Source organism: Sander lucioperca, chromosome 10, assembly GCF_008315115.2.
Source record: "Sander lucioperca isolate FBNREF2018 chromosome 10, SLUC_FBN_1.2, whole genome shotgun sequence".
Lineage (NCBI taxonomy): Eukaryota > Metazoa > Chordata > Actinopteri > Perciformes > Percidae > Sander > Sander lucioperca.
Genome location: NC_050182.1, coordinates 27496559 through 27513725, shown reverse-complemented (window position 1 = coordinate 27513725; position 17167 = coordinate 27496559). Strand labels below are relative to the sequence as shown.

Genomic DNA, 17167 nt, shown 5'->3' with positions numbered 1-17167 from the left:
GGAAGTGTACACATTTGTCTTGTTTTTGTGTCTGTATTTATGTCACTGCTTGCTGTAGCCCCCCTCAGTGTGCTGGGCTGTGTTCACTGATATCACAGAGGGCAAATCAATCCAATCTCTCAAAGCACTCGGGGTAGTCCAAGTCCATAGACCATCTGGATGCCGCTCTGTTCTCTTCTGTGTTCTGCTCCATGAGTGCCGGCCGCTGCAGTGATCAACTGTTTGGCAAGCAGGTTTCATACATCTGAGCCTTCACCAATCACCAGGCGGGGATGCATAGCAACAGTTACTTACCACCATAACCTTTGGCAAGACATGCAAGAAAGAAGCTCTTTGATGATTTTGTTTTACCTGATATGTATAATATCCAAGCACAACATTCACTTGAAAACTGTCTGTGTAGATTAAGTCTTGAAACTAAGTGATATGTTGGCTTTGGGCTTTGGGCATCCCGGTGCACTGAACAAACTGGACGTTATATTGTTGACATTAATGTGGTCATAGAAATGTGCTTTTTTGGACAAAATAATGTATCTGTTTGGCAATAAAAAGACTAATAGCATAATAATAAAACAAAAATGGTACTTTTTAAAGTGCACCATCTAAGTCTCAGACTGACAATAAAAACATGTTCAGATTGATCCTATATATTTTAAAAACGGTAAATAAAGAATGTTTTACCATTAATTTGCACACTATTAAATGAATTGCTACACTTGGTAGATAAACCTATTAAATGTCATCATTCCCTTTTCTTCAGACACTCTAGGATAGTTTTCGACCTTGCGAGGTGATTACCAATGTAGGAAATAAGAACATCAACATTTTTTTTTTTTTGACAACTTACATTTATAGTTTCACATCTAAAACTTATTCCAATAAAACAGCCTGATAAGGGAAAATCCTGTTGCCACTGACATGCTCACAGTTCACAGACATGCACACTGTGACAAGGGGTCACAAGTAGACCTTGCTTGAAGTTAAGGGTCACGAGCAAGAAAGGCTTGGAGCCACTGCTCTACAATCTTTCTCAAGTCTTCTTGGTCTCACTTGAGACATGGTAAAGCACACTGTATTAACTATTTATTTGGAACATGTTGCAACATGTTGCAAAATCAACATGAATCAGACACAATAAGAAAAAGAATTAATGCCTGTTTATATCCAATTCATTTAACACTGTTTTAAAAAAAATGCTGTGTGAGAAAAAAAGATCTAATTTCACATGTATGAGACATTGTTTAAGTGTTTGTATCACTGAAGGCATTGAGTGTGGAATAAACACTGTACCACTAGTAAAGGTTAAATCCACGTTTTATTTTATTGTTTTTCATAATTCTAATGTTATTACTGACTGTCAGAATATTTACACTACAGAGACAAAACAGGTCTTTACATGTAGCAGATATGGAAATTAGTTTTTGTCTTTCCTACTGTGTGTGTGTGTGTGTGTGTGTGTGTGTGTGTGTGTGTGTCTGTCCAAAATGACCTTTTATACACGCACACACACAAATACAGTATACACCCAGGTTGAAATGGCTGTGCCCCCCCGGTCCCTGGAACGTTTTTATGTTGTTGAAAGTCACACTCTAACTCAGATAACCTGTATGAAATGGAGATAAGGGAGAGTATTATCACTTTCTCTTACCCCTATTTCCCTGGCATGAAAGATACTTCAAAAGGTAGCTGGTCTGTCTGTGGTTCAGAAGGAAAGAGAAGATGACACAAGCCCAGCTTTTCTTTGAATAGCAGGTGCACCTTTCCCTTTATTCTGGGCCTGAATGAGGAATGATTGGAAAAGCAAAGGATCAAAGTGTGTTTTCTCAATGTCTGCTGCAACACAGCAGAGGCTAGATGGAGAAACAAATTTTCATTTGAAAACAGTCAATAGTTAGGCTAGGTTTGTGTGTGTGCAAGTGAGGGCATGTGCAAATAAGAGTTGGAGTTGATTCTAGTAAAAGCACTGACATATCACCATTTCAAATAGCAGGCTTTTGTCCAAACCCAAAATCTCCTCTCTTTCCCTTACTTGTCTGTGTTGCCAAGGAAGATTAATAAACATGGCAGCCGCTCTGTGAAAATCACAACGCCTTCTGTTGAAACCTCACTGGCCACACTCTGTCAATGAAAGACTGTGGGTTTAAGGGTTGCAGGGCTACTTGGGAGGGTGGAGCAAGTGGGGTCGTGTGAAAAGCAGGGGACTGGGGGAGGAGAGGGATGGGATGATGGGACAGCAGAATGGAGGGAAACAGTGAGGATATGGAAAAGGGAGAGAGGTGAAGGTGATGAGGGAGGGAGGGGTGGAGAGGGGGCAGGGGGTGAGGGAGTTGAGCTGCGTGTGGGTGGATGGTGGGAGAGGTGGATGAGGTGGAAGAAGATGCCGAGGAGGGGGGCATGGAGAGGGCTGCGTGTTGTAAAATGATATGATGGAGGCTGGAGAGAGGGGGAAGGTTTGGGACTCTCAGAGCCATAGGTTGAGTAAAGTTCTCTTGTGGGGTCACGTGTGTAAGTGGGAGACTGACCCGAAGGGTGTGCTGTGCTTGTGTTTGCATCGTGTCTGTGTGAAGCGACTGGGTTTGAGGCTGTGAAGGGTTGTGCAAGGGTGCAGGTGTGTATTGTTCCTCTGAAGTCCCACAGTTCTCTTGCTGTGCTGTGTGTGTGTTTGTCTTTGTGTGCATATCTGCATTCTTTTGCGTCTGTTCCAGAACTTTCTGCATGTGCTCTCTCGCCTGCTCTTGCAGGAGGCGATATTTGTCCATCTCCTCAGCAGTAAAGCTGATTGGCGGAGCTGTCTCTCCACCTGTCTGCTTGTCATAAGTGCTAATCTGCGACGGGCAGAGATTTGGCATGCTGCAATGGTTTGACTCAACCATGTCCAGAGGACATTTTTGACTGTTGACGACTGCTGCAGGATGTGTTCCACTGCCCTTAGCCTCCTCTTCCTCCTCTCCCTCCTTCTCCTGACTTTTCTCCAGCAGCCCTTGTTTCTTCCTGGCCTTTCTCTGGATTGCAGGTAGTTTCCCTATGAGAGGGAGAAGCAACATCCTTGCCGGTTTCTGTGGCACAGACTTACTAGGGGATAGTCCTGGGAGAGTTGTGCCTGACTTGCTTGAGTTGACAAGGGTAGAGGGTCCATGTCCAAGATCAGACTGTGAATTGGGCTCCTTAAGCTGAGAAGGGCTTGTGTCACAATGATGCGTGTTGAGGCCTGGAACTGTGGGAGCAAAAGAGGATCTGTTGGGCGAGGAATGGGAGAAGGAGCAAGAGGTAAGGCCAGATGAAGTGGACGTGGGGCTGCTTTGCTTCTTTACCTCCTGATGGGCCTCATATGAGAGTCCTGGAGCTCCTAAGGACGTCCTGCAGGTGCTGACTGTCAACTCATCCACTGTGACTCCTGAGCAGGTACTGCTCCTGCTCCACTCCCAGCTTAGATCGGACATGCTGGTGCTGCTGCAAGGGCTGCAGGAGCGAGGGCTGTGGCATCTGCTGGCCCGTGTGTTGATCACACTCTGGGGGCTGTATGTCTGACTACTTGTCCACCACTCAGGGCTGGAGAAGTGTCTCGAGCTTGAGCGTCTGGTGCCTGCAGATTTCCACACACAGCCTGGGCTGTCTCTGCTGTCTGCCCCTGTCCTGGAGCCTGACGTAGATCTGTGTGTCCCCCTGTCTTCCCAGCTGTCACTGCTGCTCCATGTCCATCTGTCCACACTGTACCTGTCCCAGTTTACATCTTTCATTCTAAGATGTCTGCCTCTCCTGTCCCAGCTGCTAGGACTGGGGCTAAAACTTGCCACCCGATCCCACTCCATTCCTCTGTTTCTCCATCTCCACCCACTCCTTGACCTGCCCTCCTCACTACCTCCAGGACAGCTCCCCCTTATCCACTCCCACTGTTCTGTATCTGAAATCAGGCCCCTGTCTCTGCAACCTGAACGCTCTCCCATTGTCCTGCCCCTCTCTGTCTCCTCCCAGTCATCACGATGCCTCGAACTCTTCCTCTTACTATGAATGACTTTCCTGTCCCTGTGGAGGAGTTTTCTCTTTCTCGCCGGGCGGCAACCACGGTTGTTGTCAGGGTAACAGCAGTCAATGAAACTCCTGGGGTTGCTATGGTGACCCTTTTCCCAAAACAGCTTAGAATTACATCCTGGTGAGAAGGAGTGTAAGGAGAAGTGAGACCGCCAGGGAAAAGTCACTGCATCTCTGTCTCGCTTTCCCTCCCCCTCGTTGTGTCTGTCTGCTGTGTGTCTGGCGAGCTGGGAGTAGGCACTGCAGTGCTCTGCCTGCTCTCTGTCTGGCTGGGACTGGGAATCAGTGCTGTGGCTCCTGTGAGGCCTCCTCTTCCTGACAGAGACAGATACTGGCTCAGCATCACATCTCCCGAGGAGACAGCTGCTCCCTGCTCTCTGCACCCTCCTCCCCCTCATCCTCGTCTCCCCCGTCTCCCTTTGCCTCCTTTTCTTCCCCAAGCTCCCTCCAGGTTCTCCACTCCTCTCTCTGCCAGTGGAGACTGTGGAGACAACACTCTTCATTTTGCACCTTGCTGATTGGCGCTTGTTTGAAGCTTTTTCCTCCTCGCCCCTCTTCCTCTTTCCCAGCTTGTGTTTCTTTGTGCTGGCTTTCCTCTTTTTGCGTGACACTTCTGAGACACCCACATACGACTGTGGAGTGCTGGCACACTTGCACATTGTCTCAGTCCCACACTCACACCTGGACGGGCTACTGCACATCCTCTTTGTGCCAGGTTTGGTGACAGACTCTAATTTACAGCTCAGGGCTATGATGGCTCTCTCCCTGATCCCTCTCACACCCCCTAATCTGCCTCCCAGAGGATTCTGGGAGTTTATGTCAGAGCTGTCACTATTAGTGGGGTCAAATGGATAGGACGCTGCCCTCATGCAATTCTCCATTCTTAGCGTGCATCTTCCTCTTTCTGGTCTTGTTTCTGACGATGAAAGGTTTTTGTTTTTTAGGAACAGGTGTGCTTCTCTCTCCACATCTATATGTTGCTCTGCCTTATAGTAATCCTCAGATCTGTTTGCTTTCAGCTCTTGTCTTGTCTGTCTTTGTAAACAGGAAGTGTCTGGTGTAAGAATAGCTGGCACACATGGATCTGATTCCTCTGAGGGAGCACAAAACTGATTTTGTTGTGACTCCTGCCGATCCTCTGTGAGTAGTTCTGGTTGTTGTGGGTTCAATGGTTTGCAGCTGTAAGAGACGTGTGGTTGAGACTTGGTGAACTTAAGCAAACTGACAGGCCATCTCAGACAAGTAGAGCCATCCTTCCCCAGCACACACATACACTGACTCTCCTCCCTCCCCGCCTCTGATTCTTGCTTTCTCTTTGTCTCGCTATCTGTGTGTTCGGTGTCCATGTGTGCACCTGCTAGTGCTGTGCCCCTTAGGGCCACCTTGGTCTGTGATGGCAAGAATAGTGAATCATGGCTCTGATTATCAGGTGCTGCTGTGGAAATATTAGAGTGTACTTTCACTGCATCTCTTTTTTCAATCTCCTCTTCTCTGGCAGCCTCTCTGGGGATTGGCCTTGTGTCGCTCAGTTTAACACAGTCAGATCTGAAATCATGTTTTTCACTCTCACTGTGTCTCCCCTCCTCTGCTGCCCCAATTTCCTTGTCAATATCTTCCATCATCCCCTTTATCCTTTCTTTTATTTGTTCCCTCTTGTCTCTCTCCTCCTCCTCCAGGTCCGAGAAGACGGAGGCTGAAGGCTCGAGCCTGGGCCCCCTGCGCGAGAAGCAGAAGGACACCCCAAGCCTGCCTCCCACTCTCCCCCGCCCTGGGAGAGGCAGCTGGGGATACAAGCCCAGGCAAGACTGGGGGCTCACTGCAGGTGGGTTTGTTTTGGATGCCGGATGTGTGATTAGTGGGGACTCTGCAGTGGCTAGCAGTGTTTGGGTAGGAGATTGGCGTGGATTTTCTCGCTGGTGGCTGAATGGAGCTGCCGTGGGTTGCGTAGGAGGGGGTCTCTGGGTGTGGTTGAAGTCCTCAGGGCTGTGGTCTCTTTGGTCCACGTCTCTATCTTGCTGCTGTCTCACAGCCCTGACTGCACTTCTTAGTCCTGTTCTTCCTGGGGCTCTGAAACAGAAAGTGGTTGAAATATTCTTGATTTTAGTTGATTTAACTTGACTTCACTTTAGCTTGGCTTATTTTAATTCAATTTAATTAATCTTTACTGTAAATTGGTATATGAAGTTAAAAGAAACGCCAATACCATCATGAAAATATGACTGAGTAGTCTAGATGGATGGATGGATGGATGGATAGGTTGATAGGTTGATAGATAGATAGTTGATAGATAGATGGTTGATAGATAGATGGTAGATAGATAGGTGGATAGATGGATGGTTGATAGATAGATGGATGGTTGATAGATAGATAGATGGATAGATAGATAGATAGATAGATAGATAAAACATACTATAAATATAAGGTTAATAAAACAATAAGTATGCAAAAAAACAGAAAGAAAGGAACAAACTGAAAAAAGCAGAGGCTTGATAATGATAGTCATAGTAATGCTGTTCACATATCATCGCCTGATTATAGGGAAACACATTTAATTGCACAGGGAATAGGTGTAATCATGATGATTATTACGTGGTGTATTGTTTTGTTTTTTTTATCAGTTGTTTTGATTACGTTAGGTATGCGAACCCGGAGGCAAGTCTCATCAACTTTTTTCACTCACTTTAGTTACTTCTTAAAAAACTACTTTTTCTACTATTCATTCTAAAACTCATATCTGCTTCTACAAATCATCTACTCCCTGAGCGTCGACAATAAACATGTCTTCATGTTATATTTACTTCACCTGTGGCCTATCTAGGACAACTGGGTGCTCTAACATCTGTGAATACATCCATCAAATCTAAGAAACGTTGACTGGATGTGTCACACTCTAACCCTCTGGACCTCTGGCCTCTTGTCTCATTTCACTCACTCACACACAGTCACAGACACACAGAAATACACTCTCCTCCCACTCACCGCTGGGTTTCCTGTTGTAGTTGTGCGAGCTGGTGCAGGCGTCTGAGAGCCTTCTCCTGTTTGCGTTGGTCCTTCCATGATTTCGAGGCCACGTTGCGAGCGAACTCTCTGTGCTTGAGTTCCTTCAGCCTCTGCAGGAAATGAAAATTAAGGATGATAGAGGGAGGGACAAGAAAAATATGTGGAGGGCACGTGGTAGCGAGAAGCACATGAGTGGGACAAAGAGAAGAGAAGAGAAAGTGAGAGATTAGTTTTAGGAAGCTCTCTGCAGGCAGCTGTCTTTCAAATCATACACATCAGTCAGCAGCGGTTGCAGATGTTCTCCGAAGCTCATGTCCAATTAACTCCATTCAGCCTGGAAGAAAGCGTCTTTCCTCCAACAGACAGCTTGAAAGCAAACACAACTCAACTGGTGAATACCAGATTACAGACGTAGTTGAGATGAGTGACATGAGCGATTTAAAGACGATCGCGCTCTTGCCAATGAAATTTCTAAAATGTTCAGCCCTTCGTCAGTCATCACAGCTTGGTTCGAGAGACCTTCTGATCCACTGACCTCTGCTCTTGAGCTGGAGTGTACCAAAGGCATTGATTTGCTGATGCTGAAACTACATGTCACCAAACACGAAGGCACGGTCACTTATTTTTGGCAAAATAACCATCTAAGACATCATAAAGGCCAGAGGTTTCAGTTGGAAAAATGCTAAACCACTGTATGTGGTGTGTGTGTGTGTGTGCGTGCGTGCGTGCGTGCGTGCGTGCGTGCGTGCGTGCGTGCGCACAATTGCAAGAACCATAACAAGACTCGCACATGCCAAAGTGTGAGTAGTGAGTGATTTAATTTTGAGCAAACTGGTGGGTCTTCATCATAGTGCATAAAAAATAACAATTAGCTCTATTTTTGTGTGTGTTTTGTGTGAGTGTGCATGTGTGTATTTGTGTGAAACTGTGTCTATAGCCATAGGTGCACCAGTCCTCTCAAGGAAACAATGATTCATGCCTCTCTCTCCAGTTTCCTTTTCTGACACACTTTAATCCCTCCTTTATCCATGCTTGGCAGGTGTGTGTGTGTGTGTGTGTGTGTGTGTGTGTGTGTGTGTGTGTGTGCGCATGTTGGTGTGTTTCTATTTGACTGTGCATGTGTGTGTGTGTGTGTCTGAAGGCTAAAGAGGGACTTAAGAGTTTGGGAAAAGCTGCAGCATTGTGCACCACTATTCCTCCTATCTCACGCCTTATACTCTCAGTATATTTTAGCTATACCTCAGTGTAATCCACCCATGATTTATACATTCAAGATTGTTTATATTATATATTTGTGAGTGTATCCTGTAGTATAAATTGCAACAGGATTACACCACTCTCACTTTTAGACTATGTTACACTATTATCCACCCATACAGTATGTATCGCACACACACGCACACATCAGATTAGCCCCTCAGACATCAGATTTATTTATACACTAACTCTCTTTCACACCCAGATCTAATGCTGGAGCTGACAGTCGTCAGGTTAATCTCTGCTGAGTCTTACACAATCGAGTGTCTTTTTACATCATCGTTCGACGCTTAACATCCCACTGTCAGCCCACTGAAGACAGCATTTACTATGTGCTAACGGAGCAGCACTTGTGGGTTTGTATCAGGTTTGTATCCCTTAAACATACATGTCCTACAGTAAAGGTGCTTGTGCTTTATAGATGTGTGTGAGATTGTGTGTGTGTGTGTGTGTGTGTGTTAGTGTGTGGTAAGGAGCTTTGATGGGCTTTGATGCCAAACTCATTCTATGGGAAATATTAATCATGTTCAAGCAGAGAGGCATAGGGGCCTACAAAATGAATGACTGCGGACAGAGCCAGGAAAAAGGAGGAAGAAGGGGGGAAGAAAAGATCAGAGTTGCTGTACTGTAGCTGTCCAAGGCAATGACTGGGAGAAAGAGAGAGAGAGAGAGAAAGAGAGAGAGAGAGAGAGAGAGCAAGCAGTCTATAATAGATGGAATATATGAAGATGAATTATTCTTCCTTCTTCTTGCACTTGCCAGGTTATTGTTCCCTCTTAAAAACAGGTCCCACTGCAGGCAAACCTGTCGCTATATTTAGAGCCAGACACAATATTGCACGCGGAACCATTTTCACCGAGCACACAGGGCAGAGATATTTCCGTTTCACACTTTAAAGCGGATACTTTGGTCTTCAAAAATGATGTGATGTCCCCAACAGCAGGAAGCAATGTTACCCTTGCTCTCCAAAATGCCAGTCTAGCTATGTGCTGTGAAGCTCAATCCGTCTGTTAAAACATCGATCAATATTCCTTTAGATGTGTTAAGGAGTGCTCAGGATGAGGCAACTATGGATGAGTCAGAGTTGATTCATATATCCACCAGAGCCTTAGAATGAAGGATGATGTATTGTAAGGTAGCTCGTGAGGGGCCATGCTAATGGGCTGATTGCTCTTTTATTTAAAAGGAAGCGTAATTCTCTTGTAATGAGTAATTTCTGTAATCAGCAGTAAATGCTGATAAAGCACTGCATTCAGACATGTTTATCCCTGAATCGATGACAAGGAAAGGAGACAGCGCAAACGCAATCAGCTTTCATTTTCCAAAGCCAATACTCCTGCAGGGAAGCTGTCTTCTTCTAGAATTTCATCTGTTGTCTGCTCAGTAGGCAGAGTGTGCATGCATGCCGTTATATATGTGTGTGTGTGTGTGTGTGTGTGTGTGTGTGTGTTCCTACAGTGCCAGTGGCTACTGTCAGCTCAGTGCCTCATGCAGCTTGTTTCATGTGCCTGCCGATGGCTAAAACAAAGCATTAACATTGGCCTGCAGTTGCTTCATTTCATTTTCAAAGAACAATGACAGCGAAGGAACAGTCTTATTTAATGTTTATTTCATGTTGCACAGTGTGGGCGTTCAGAAGTGGGAAGTGGCTTGGCTTGGTTGAGAGATTGACTGTGTTTGAGGATGAGTGTGTACAAGGGGAAGTGCATGCGTCTGTATGTTTTTGTATGTGAGTGTATGCATTGGCATGACAACAGATAGCTAGGAGAATGTGCTAACAGCACAACCTTCCTCTTGTTAGTCCAGAGTGGAGGTTGTGTATAAAAATGGATGTGAAAGCAGAACACAGGAGAAAACCTGCTGCCGGCATTTTCCTAATGGTCTGTTGGCCTCATCTTGTCCAAACCGGAATAATAGAATCATACTTGAGCTATGACTAATAGCTCCATGTTATATTCGGTACAGAATGTATTTTTATTTTTAACAAAGTACAAATTAAAGAATCACATGAATTTTGTACCAACATCCTTATGTACCAGATACATACGAATTAAATACATTTAAATTTTAAACTAGAGCAACATTATTCTTCTATTATCATAAATTCTGGACTTGGAGATTAAGTAAAATGTAAATGCTGTGCATTCAGATTCTTTGTTTTTCAGTTTCAACTCTGGTTGCTTTGGTTATTGTTTTTATTTTCTACAAGGCTAAGAATAAGACAATGCATCCACCTGATTCTACAATATTCCTCCATTCAGTTGTATTTTTGTATGTATTTATTGTAAACTTGTTATTCACATGGTTCAACTACTGGGTCACATTATTTCTGATGTAATATCCTAATGATCTGCTTGCTCTACTGAGACCTCTTTACAGCTCGATAAAAATACTTCAAATTGTTTTATCACCTTGATGAGAATTGCTTTGCTTTTAATAGTCCACTAAAGATGTCCCTTTACTTCTGTTTGGGCTATCAGGCCCCAAATATGAAACATGGTTAAATACAATGGGTTTTGATTTGTTCTATATTACGTAGGACTATCCCACCGAAATCCCAAATAAGTAATCATTTTAATTTCAGTTATTACGGTTTTGTTTCGTTTATACCAACTGGCACCAAACATAAGTAGCATCACTATCTAATATGCTGTACATGTCTGTACAAAGCAAAATATATTTGTTCATGCATAGCCCAAACAACATAAAGCCTGAATTATATCCTTATTAGGTGTGACAGCAATGCATTTAGGTCATTTTGGTGGGTTGTCACTTGAGAACCTTTCTACATATGTACATACATGTTTTGATAGGGTCGGAAGAAAGAAAATAAAATAACATATGTTTGACTTTGCAATTATTCTTACACATACAGCAGCTGGGTCTGTGGGACCCAAAACAAATATATTGTGTATTTAGTACCTCTATTTCTATTCTACGCTTGATAATGTACTGTATATAGTTTTTATACTACGGTTAACTGCTGTGACTAAAATTGCCCTGCGTGGGATCAAAAAGTTTATCTCAGATATCAGCCTGCCTGTTAAAATGGAAATCTAAAGTATAAATGCAGAGCAATGTGTGTGTGTGTGTGTGTGTGTGTGTGTGTGTATACATCATACATGTGAGTATCCACCTTGAGTTGAGGTGTTCCACCTCTGTGTGTGTGCTTGTAAGAGATGACGCAGTTGTCACACTCCTACTGTTACCTGCTGGGAAACTGTATCCAATGGGCAGATTGACATGAAAATGTGAAGTAGCTTTCAATCAACACGCATAATGCTAACATACCCAAATTCCATGACAAGAGATCATAAAAAAATGTGTGCGTGCGTGTGTGTGTGTGTGCGTGCGTGCATGTGCATGCGTGCATGCATGTGTGTGGCTGTAGTGCTGGTGCATCCTATGTACCTGTTTGTGTGCATGGTCGTAGGAGTTGATGTGGTTGTCAAACTCCTGGTGTCTGAAGTACTGCTTGTGACACAGCTCACAGTAGAAAAGAGCCTTCAGATCCTCCACTGAGCAGCCCAAAGCCCTCTCTGCACGCTCCTGGAGAAGGAGAAAGACGAGAGAATGAGTGAGTGCATTGGAGGAATAGGGGGAAAGAAATGAGAGAGAGAATCGAGATAGAGGCATACAGACAGAGACATAAAGGGTTAGAGGGGCAGTGATAGAGAGCAAGGGGAGTGGGTGAGGGGGATTGAAAGAATGGCAGATTGTTAGCCATTTAGAGCAAATCTGCATCCCAGAGACATCAGCAGTAATAGCCTCTACATGTGCTCTGCATAAAACTGTTAAACGGCTTCCCATTAAAGTACGCTGCCTTTGCTGCTGCTGCTGGAGGTTGGACAAAGGCACTGAAGCCCTGTGCTCATTGCAACTTGAGCCTGGGGACACATTTAATACAGCCACTGTAATAGAAACCTGCATATGAACTATAATAGCAAATAGTCAAAGTCTAACTGCAGAGAAAGTGGCAATTGTGGCTGACAGAAAAAGTAAGCATCTAAAATGCACAAGTTACTCATTTGTACACTGGCAAAATAGTGCATTTGAAGACAAGAAAGTTCCAGACAAATACACACACATAAATAAAGGCATGCAAATAGCGCGTGGCCAGACAGATACACATACACTGCGCAAATGGCACATGGACCTCAGGCGATAATTCGCTTGTCTGCATGCTCATATCAGCCAGAGGGCTTTCTTTTTTTTGTTGGTCCGAGGACATGCACAGTGTTGTGTATGATAGATGTGTGTGCTTGCTTGTGTGCTATGTGTGCTATGCGTGTGTTCAGGGGTGTGTGTGCATTCATGCCATGCTCTGCTTCAGAATGTAATTTCCCTGAGGCTGGGGGCTGCCAATAAACCCTATTGAATTCTGTTCTACACTGACATGATGGGAATTTAATTTGGGGTTGTCACTTCTTTCTCTCACTCTCTATCCTCCTCTGCTTCTTTCTTTCCTTCCATCCATCTCCGTTTTTTTTTCTCCTTGTCTTTGGTAGCTCTCGTGCTGTCCCGGCCTGTTTTTTTTCCAACTTGCTATTTTTCTTTTTTCCTTTTTATCCCCTTTTATTCCCTCTATTTGTCTTTTTCTCTGAGTCTCGCTTGCTCCTTTTCTGTTTGGTGAGCCCTGGGTCATGCAGTGACAGAGTCTATTGGCCCCAATTTGCTTCAGTAATATGCACACAGGAACAGAGGTGAGAGGAAAAGAGAGGGAGAATAGGAATGCAGGTAAGAGGAGAAATGACCCCTGCCTGCCCTCGCAGACAGACACACACGCATGCATGCACGCACGCACGCACGCACGCACACACGCACGCACACACACACACACACACACACACACACACACACACACACACACACACACACACACACACATGCACAGAACTATATTATTACCACAGTACAACAATTTCTGTTCTACATGCCATCACTTTTTACACATGCTATATCCAGGTAATGTTTCACCACACACACACACACACACACACACACACACACACACACACACACACACACACACACAAAACTGTCCTTCCTGAGTCCCTTTCCATTTGGCTTTAAATCTGAATATGAAGAGGAGAGGAGACTGAAGGAACAACCATGCTGTCAGGACTCTCCTATACTGAAATCTACAGAAAGGTAACTAACATATATTGATCTTGTGTGTGTGTATATATATATATATATATATATATATATATATATATATATATATATATATATATATATATGTGTGTGTGTGTGTGTGTGTGTGTGTGTGTGTGTGTGTGTGTGTGTGTGTACGTGCGCCATGGTATCGGTTGGCCTTGCAGGCTTAAGTCACGACCAGGAAATGATCTACTCACCCAGAGCAGCCTTCTTTTGATTGCTGCCAGGGTGATGAGATTGTGTTAAATGCTGTGTATTTGTCAACCTTTGGGCTTATGCAAGATTACACAGGAGCTGTTTAAGTGTACGTCTTTATATACTCATTATATGTGTTGTGCATGTGTATATTTTTGTGTGTGCTTGCCTTTGTACCCCCAAACCTTTTCTTCTCGCCTCTCTGCGTTTTGTCAGGGTAATTATTTTGAAGAGGGAAAAATATATAAGGAAAGAGGGGCGAATGTACATGCCAAAAGGTTTAAATGCATGAAAGCAGAAAACGTGTGTGTATGCGTGTGTGTGTTTCAACTCAGGAGCCATTTGTATATGGTGGAGACATGCTGACATGCAATTGCTCATTTTCCCTGCTGAATACTAATTTGCCTTACATGTATACACCTCATATATGATTTCTACCATTGTGCACCAACACAGATTGCATAGACACACTTACAGAATTACATCTCCACAAACACTTATGCATGCAGTGTCACACACAGTCTGACAACCTGATATACCACTGCTAAATTAATCTAGACCTCAATTTACCTCACTAGCATAAATCTGTTTGCGGAGAAAGCACAAGTGATATCTGCAGACCTGAATGGACAGTGATTGTTCGCATGATTATGTGTGTGAGTGTTTGTGCAAGGCTGTGAATGTGAATGAGTTTCCATGCTTTTTTTCTCTCTTTTCGCTTATCCTCAGTTTGTGGGAGAAGTGCCTTGTTATTCCTCTTATGAGCCATAACCAGAGTTTCAAGAACAAGCACGCATGTAATTCAATGTATCAAGCTTCTGTGGAAATGAACAGGTCAGTGTTTTACACATGTGGTATGTCAGTGTTCGAAAATGTATGCACTGGAAAGTAATGCTATACAATGTATTCATGAAAAACTCTTTAGGAAGACGAAGTCCCAAGATTGAAGCTGTGGCTGCACCTCTCTGATGCAATCACCCTGTCACTGCCATCGTACCTATTCAAACGGCCCTCTTGGTTTTTTGGATGTCTGACTTTTATAGCATATAAAATACCCTACTTTATTTTATAATAAGCCACTAGACTACTGGCCATTAACTGTTTTTTTTAAATGTGCTGTTTGCTTTTTCTCTTCTTAATCTAAATAATTTTCAGTTTATTTACATCAATTTAAAGCAAGCTTAGTAGTCAAACGTGTCGACAAAACACATTTTAACGTTTGTTGGTTCATAAGTGGTTATGAAATTTAAAAATAAAAATAAAACCAAATATGATAAAATAAAGATGAATGAAAATAGTTTGCATTTAAACTTCATGTACTGTACTTGTACACTGTACTTGCGCTAATTTATTTCACTCATCTCACTGGTCACTTTCTCGATGGTTGTAATTAAATATTGAACAGCATTTTCATGGATGGCTGGATGCATCCTAGAGAGTGTGAGGGAGGACTAACAGACTGATATTACAGTACAGCCACAGCATTTGGAGATAATTTTGCCTCCTTAATTTGATGTTTTTCAATCATAATGCAGGGAGAGCTCAACAGGGAAAGATATAGGCTTGACAAATGGGATGTCACTGTGGGAGAAAAATGATGAAATAAAAAGAATAAAAACAACTTTATTTAAGCCTACAAAAGATAACCCCTAAATACACATAAAGTCAGAGATTTTTATGTAAAAAAGATTTTGTTTGCTCTCTGTCTTTATGCTTTGATAAGCATGTGTGGATAAGTGACTGTGACTAGATGTGCATAGACAAGTGCGAGTACTTGAACACCATTTGCAGAAGATTGTTAATTTCTGTGTCCTCGGACTTGTTCAATTAGTTGGCTTGGACATACTAAGACAAAACTAGTCAGATGTGATAATTGTTAACAGCATAGCAACACAAGTTTTAATTGCAATCTTGGTTCAGTATGAAATTCAAAATATATCCAAACTAGCAAAAAAAATAGGCCGGAATAACACTCAGCATGCATAATAAATCCAGCGAGAGAGTTGCCCAGTAGCAACATACTGTTGGTAACAGATTCTCTCTGTTCAAATATATTATCTGAAGAGAACTTCTACTGCAGTGGGGGAGAAATAGTAAAAACTTCATGAATATGGCTTACTTTGAGAAAACTATTGTTATAGTAATTGCTGTTACAAACACAGGCCATAAAAGTTACATGCAAATTAGCATTATGTCTCTTTATAAACCCTCTCTTTGTGTCTGTAATAATGCTGGTAGTTACATGTAGTACATACTGTCTTATTGCTTCTGCATATGATCTGTTATTATGATTTTTGAGACTGCTGCTCTTGACTTTTTTTTTTTTTAACCTATAAGTAAATTAAGTATAAAAGTATTGATTTACTGACTAAAACTAATGAGCGACAATTAATTATTATTAATTAATAAGTAATTAATCGACTCATAATAAAATGTATTGTTTCATATTCTGTAATCTCTATTAACAGATACCTGCATATGAATGAAGAATCTGTAAGCAACGGGACAAGATAGTTGGTATCGAAAACGTTCTGGTTTCCGTTTGACCGGGATTTGTTTGAGTGCAGGTAAACAGTCTGTGTGGAGAGCAAAAGAGACAGAATGTATTGGCTGATTGCAATCTTGGAACCCATCGGCCATAATCTGACAACGATTTAGCCTTTTATTCGCTTTCGCTTTTATCTGCATTCCTATGCAGATATCTGTTCATAAAGACGTCTCCTCTCAACTACAAATCAAATTCTCAAACCCTGGCACCTGGATATCCGCTGGCTATACCGGACACCCAGAAATATTGAGATGGGTCAGTCTTGCAGGCTACACGACACGCCCCCTGAGATAACTTCCTGGATTAACATATTATTATTATAATTATTTTAATCCAAACCATGGTCTTTCCCTAAACCTAACCAAGTAGTTTTGGTGCCTAAATGTGACCGTTTCGTGGGTGTGTCCTGTAGTACTGTGCACCTGCACTACTTGAAAATATTAGCCGTTGCCCCCAGAAGCTAACTCGTCATCAGACTGATAGCCAATGTGTTCCAAGATTGCCTATTTTGTAACTAAAGAAAAAAATTTAACGATGGAAAATGAAAAGGAGCAAAAAGTGTAGCCACAATAGTCTAGTGTTGCCTTGCACAAAGCAACATCTGTAAAATGCAGGAGAGGAGAGGAGAGGAGAGGAGAGGAGAGGAGAGTGACACAGGGACAAACTGTGAATAGGAGACATTTATGAATTCAGAGAACTTCTAATTGCTACTGTACCTTGTGAGAACAATTCAATAAACAATTCATAACTGTTTATCAAGCCCAATTAAGTATTTAATTATCTTCAGCTATACTGTAATTATCACCCTAACTTGGCCACTGTAATGAATAGAAACAATTCCATTTGTGGTAAAAAAATTATTCAGCAAATCTGTTTGCCTCCCGCTCTGTCCCCCTCTCTCAGTCTATTTAGTATCTGCCTCTTTGTTTTCTTTGCTGCCTGTCTCTAAAGTGTTCCTGTGATTCTCCATCAGACACA

General features: G+C 42.8%; 1 protein-coding gene across 2 annotated transcripts in view; it reads right to left on the bottom strand.

Annotated features, from left to right (window-relative positions):
• Nucleotides 1-1296: 1296 nt before the first annotated feature.
• LOC116049446 (G patch domain-containing protein 8) overlaps nucleotides 1297-17167 on the bottom strand; it is a 30707-nt gene continuing 14836 nt past the window's right edge. The window contains exons 3-5 of one of the 2 annotated variants that reach the window (XM_031299100.2): nucleotides 11698-11835; nucleotides 7009-7139; nucleotides 1297-6096 (exon numbers count right to left, since the gene is read on the bottom strand). In XM_031299100.2, the coding sequence (XP_031154960.1) occupies nucleotides 2082-6096; nucleotides 7009-7139; nucleotides 11698-11835 (4284 nt within the window). In that variant the 3' untranslated portion in view covers nucleotides 1297-2081. Of the gene's footprint in view, nucleotides 6097-7008; nucleotides 7140-11697; nucleotides 12108-17167 lie in introns of those variants that run through there. The other variant, XM_036006705.1, reaches the window with a different exon arrangement.